This window comes from Microtus ochrogaster, chromosome 16 (assembly GCF_000317375.1).
Source record: "Microtus ochrogaster isolate Prairie Vole_2 chromosome 16, MicOch1.0, whole genome shotgun sequence".
In the NCBI taxonomy this organism is placed as follows: domain Eukaryota; kingdom Metazoa; phylum Chordata; class Mammalia; order Rodentia; family Cricetidae; genus Microtus; species Microtus ochrogaster.
The window spans coordinates 2347082-2351174 of NC_022018.1; the positions used below are offsets into that span (position 1 = coordinate 2347082).

General features: G+C 41.4%; 1 protein-coding gene across 1 annotated transcript in view; it reads left to right on the forward strand.

Annotated features, from left to right (window-relative positions):
* Mrc1 (mannose receptor C-type 1) overlaps window positions 1-4093 on the forward strand; it is a 90352-nt gene that overhangs the window by 69222 nt on the left and 17037 nt on the right. The window contains exon 22 of the mRNA XM_005354640.2: window positions 2929-3095. Coding sequence (XP_005354697.1) covers window positions 2929-3095 — 167 coding nt within the window. The remainder of the gene's footprint in view (window positions 1-2928; window positions 3096-4093) is intronic.

Consider the following 4093-nt stretch of genomic DNA (forward strand, 5'->3'; position numbering starts at 1 on the left):
AGAGAGAGAGAGAGAGAGAGAGAGAGAGAGAGAGAGAGAGAGAGAGAAGAAGAGGGAGAGGGAGAGAGATTACAGGCATGTTTATCATCACATCCTGCTTTCACATGGTTTGGGAGAACCAAACTTGAGTCCCCATTCTTACTGTTTCCTATCTCCATCCACAGAACATTTTTAATTTCCATAATCAATATTTAAAATTTTGAATAAGCACAGGAAAGGAGACCTGGAAACCTATGTGTTGCTCTTGCAGATGCTTGCTCTGTTAATGCACAGATGTGTACTCTCTTCGAACACACTCTACATGAAACCAACCAAGCTTCCACAGGAATCTTTGACACGTTCACCAGCTGTTCCGACACCCAAAGCAAAGGGTCAAACCACAACACCCGATACGAGAACAGAGCATTTGTGTTTCTCAAGCTGGCTTACCACGTTTATTGCCTCAGCTACCCCACAGAGAAACACAGTAATGGACTTCCTCTGTCCACCACAAAGTGCTGGTTGCTGGCATAACAGAATTAGAACCTGAGCAGTAGAGACTTGCAGAAGGAAACAATTTTCAGATAAAATAACATTATTCCTGGCAAAACAGACGCATGTTGTTGAATTCTTAATGTGGCTGTTGGCATAAGAAGTCAGTGCTGTATGCTCCCTGATAGAACTGTTCCACACCACTTTTCAAATTGAGCATAAGGCAAAAGTTCCGATCTTATTTAGGTAACAAATAAAACCGAAATGAATATCAATCTTTGCTCTTAGTTCACTAAAGAGTATTGGAAGAAGAACGTTTTGGGGTATTTTTATTTTTAATTAATTGAGGAAAAAGTCTATCTGAGCTAGGCTCTCCTATTTGAAAGCACAGCACTGATTCAGCATGGGCTGTTCTGCAGAATTGTTTGTTCATGTGCAATCAAGTGATTATGTTTCTGAAGACTTTATTTTGCACTTTTAAAATAAGATTTATTTTTATCTGTGTGTAAAGCCACATGCATAGGACTTCCTGCAGAGGCCAGAAGCTGGTGTTGGATCCTTTGAGGCTGGAGTTACAGGTAGTTGTAAACTACCCAGTGTAGACACCAGAGACTGAACGTTGGTCTTCTGAAAATGTAGCAAGTACCCTCAACCATAGAGCCACCTCTCTAGCCCCCTGCATTTTCTATCAGAGTACTCAAATGCTGAGCCATTTCATTTCTTGTCCATATTCGGGGGACATATGTTGCTGCTCTAGTAAACAGTCCGTCTAGTTGACCATCCTGACTCATGTGGGGATGGTGGGTTCAAGAGGCAGCTGCTGAGAGAGGCATAGGCAGGCTGAAAGGAAGGTACTGGGCATCTGGACACTGAAATCTTTTATTGTTTCTGGTTGTCTTTTCCTCTCCTCTCTGCCACAGAATTACTGATAAAACAAAAAGCCGTAGTGCTCTATATATTCTAGATCTTCTAATTCTATGATATGAGCTTTTTAGGTCAAGGAAGTCCGGATCTGTGCATTTCTTATTAGGTGGCCAATGGCCCCCAGGAACTGCTTGCCTGGATGGATACCAATTAGGTAACCCTTGCTTGGGTATCCTGTGATACTTAAAATTTGGGAACAGGGTGCCTCTCGCTTTGATAAATGGTGTTGATTTTCATGACCTTCTGGTTGGAAATTATTGCCATCAGATTATTTTATTTATAGAATCAGGACAGTTGATAATTTATAGGATTTTTTTTTTGGTAGAGAGGGAGAAGTAGGCAGACAGAAACCAGGGCCTTGTCCCTGTTGTATCTCAGTTACCTCTTCATCTTTGAGATAGGGCCATGTTAAATTGCCCAGGATGATCTTAAATTCATTCTGTAGTTCAGAGGATACTAAACTTATGATCCTGCTGCCTCAGCCTCGAGAATGCTGGGATACAGTTCTCTACCACCTGTGCTCTGGTTCCAAGGAATCCCACATCCTCCCCTGGCCTCTGTAGGCACCTCAACACATGTGACCATCACATTCAAGCTCATACGAGCACGTATGCACATACACACACATACGCACCAAATCATAGCAGCATTGTTTGTCATAACCAGAACCTGGAAACAACCTAAATGTCTCTTGACTGAAGAATGGATAAGAAAAATGTGGAACATTTACACAATGGAGTACTGCACAGCAGAAAAAATAATGACATCTTGAATTTTGCAGGCAAATGGATGGAGCTAGGAAACATCATATTGAGTGAGGTAACCCAGACCCAGAAAGATAATTATTATATGTACTCACTCATAAGTTGTTTTTAAACATAAATTAAAGAAAACCATCCTACAATTCACAATCCCAGAGAACCAAGACAACAATGAGGACCCTAATAGAGATGTACATTTATCTAATCTACATGGAAAGTAAAAAAAGACAACATCTGAGTATATTTGGGAGCATGGGGACCATAGGAGAGGGCTGAAGGGGAGGGGAGAAATAGGAAAGGGAGCAGAGGAAAATGTATAGCTTAATAAAAATCAATAAAAAATAAACTCTTAAAAATGAAAACACAATGTACCATCATAGGCTGAGTAGGCTGAATTAGATGAGTATGCTCCTTTTACAGACCAATAGGCAGCCAGAGCCCATATTGAGGTACCCAATATGAGGAGGGGATGCGGGATGAATTCGAGACTTACTTAGCTCTTCTCTGGTGCTGTTGGGTGGAATATAGCTATTCCAACAGTCGGAAGTGGTTATATACAGTCCAGAGTTGTAAGAAAGATGTTGAAGTTCTAAACTCAGTTGCTGATGTGTTATGAAGATTAGACACTCTATTTTCATGCTTTCCGTTTGGAAATAGTAACAAAAAGGCTTGACTTTTGTGCCCAGTATTTTGAAATTAATGTATGTGTGTGTGTGTGTGCTTGGACTGTTTACTTTCCAAGTTTGAAATCACTTTGTATTCTCTCTTTCAGCATTTATTACCTATCATATGAAAGACTCCACTTTTAATGCCTGGACCGGGCTGAATGATGTCAATTCAGAACACACATTCCTTTGGACAGATGGGCGAGGAGTGCATTATACAAACTGGGGGAAAGGCTACCCTGGTGGAAGAAGAAGCAGCTTGTCTTATGAAGATGTGAGAATAGTTTTCAGATCACCTCCCCATACCCTCTTCGTGTGCATAGAGCATCTTATTAATTTTCTGTGAACTACCCACCAGACTTCTTCCTGTGTTTTGTTTTTGCACACCTTAAAGGAAGGGCTGTAGGTTTAGTTAAGAACCTTTCACAGGCAGTAAGCAGTAGAAACCCAACTTCACTCTGAGCCTCACTGGTACTTGGGACAAAAACATGAACCTATGGTTTGATTGCACCACCTGCCCCTCATCTCTTAGAGCGTTTTCAGGGACTGGGGTGCTGATCTGGAAGTCATCACTGCTTTTGAGGACATCCTCGGTGTCACAGCCATTCCTCATCCTGTATTTATAGAACACTTGGTCTGTCAAATACCATGCTAAGTGCTTCTATACATTACCATATAGACTGTTGCTTCTCTACCTTCCTTAAAAAAAACTTTACTCCGGTCTTATATCATAGAACAACCAATTGGCTGATATCAAACATCACCATAGAGATAAGAACAGCAGGAGAAAATATGAGTGTGTTTTGATCTCATGAAATTCTTAAACCAGAGCAAAGTCTTCTATTAGAAATGAGATAATAGAGAAATAACAGTGTAACAGGACAGGGTCAGCTGCCCAATACAGGAAGGGGGGCAGCATCGTGGATAGGGTGTCTCTATTGGTGGGCACATACCTATGGGGTTTTTCTTCGTGTCGGACACTGCCAATGTATGACATATGTATGGGGGCGGGGACTGTGGAGAAGAATCAGTGGAGGGGAAATTTTTCAAAAAACTTAAACCATAGTTATCAGAAAAACTAAAGAGGTCGATTATGACAGCCATACTAGGTGAGTGGGAGGAACAAAGTCATCCTGGAAAAGGCCAGGTGTGTCTGGGAATGAGTAAATGGCTCTGAGAGCAACGGGAGTCTTTATGTTAGAAAACAAGTCAGAATAAGCTTGGGGTAAGCAGACCTGAGAGGACCTTCGATGTCCTATGACGGTCTGTGTG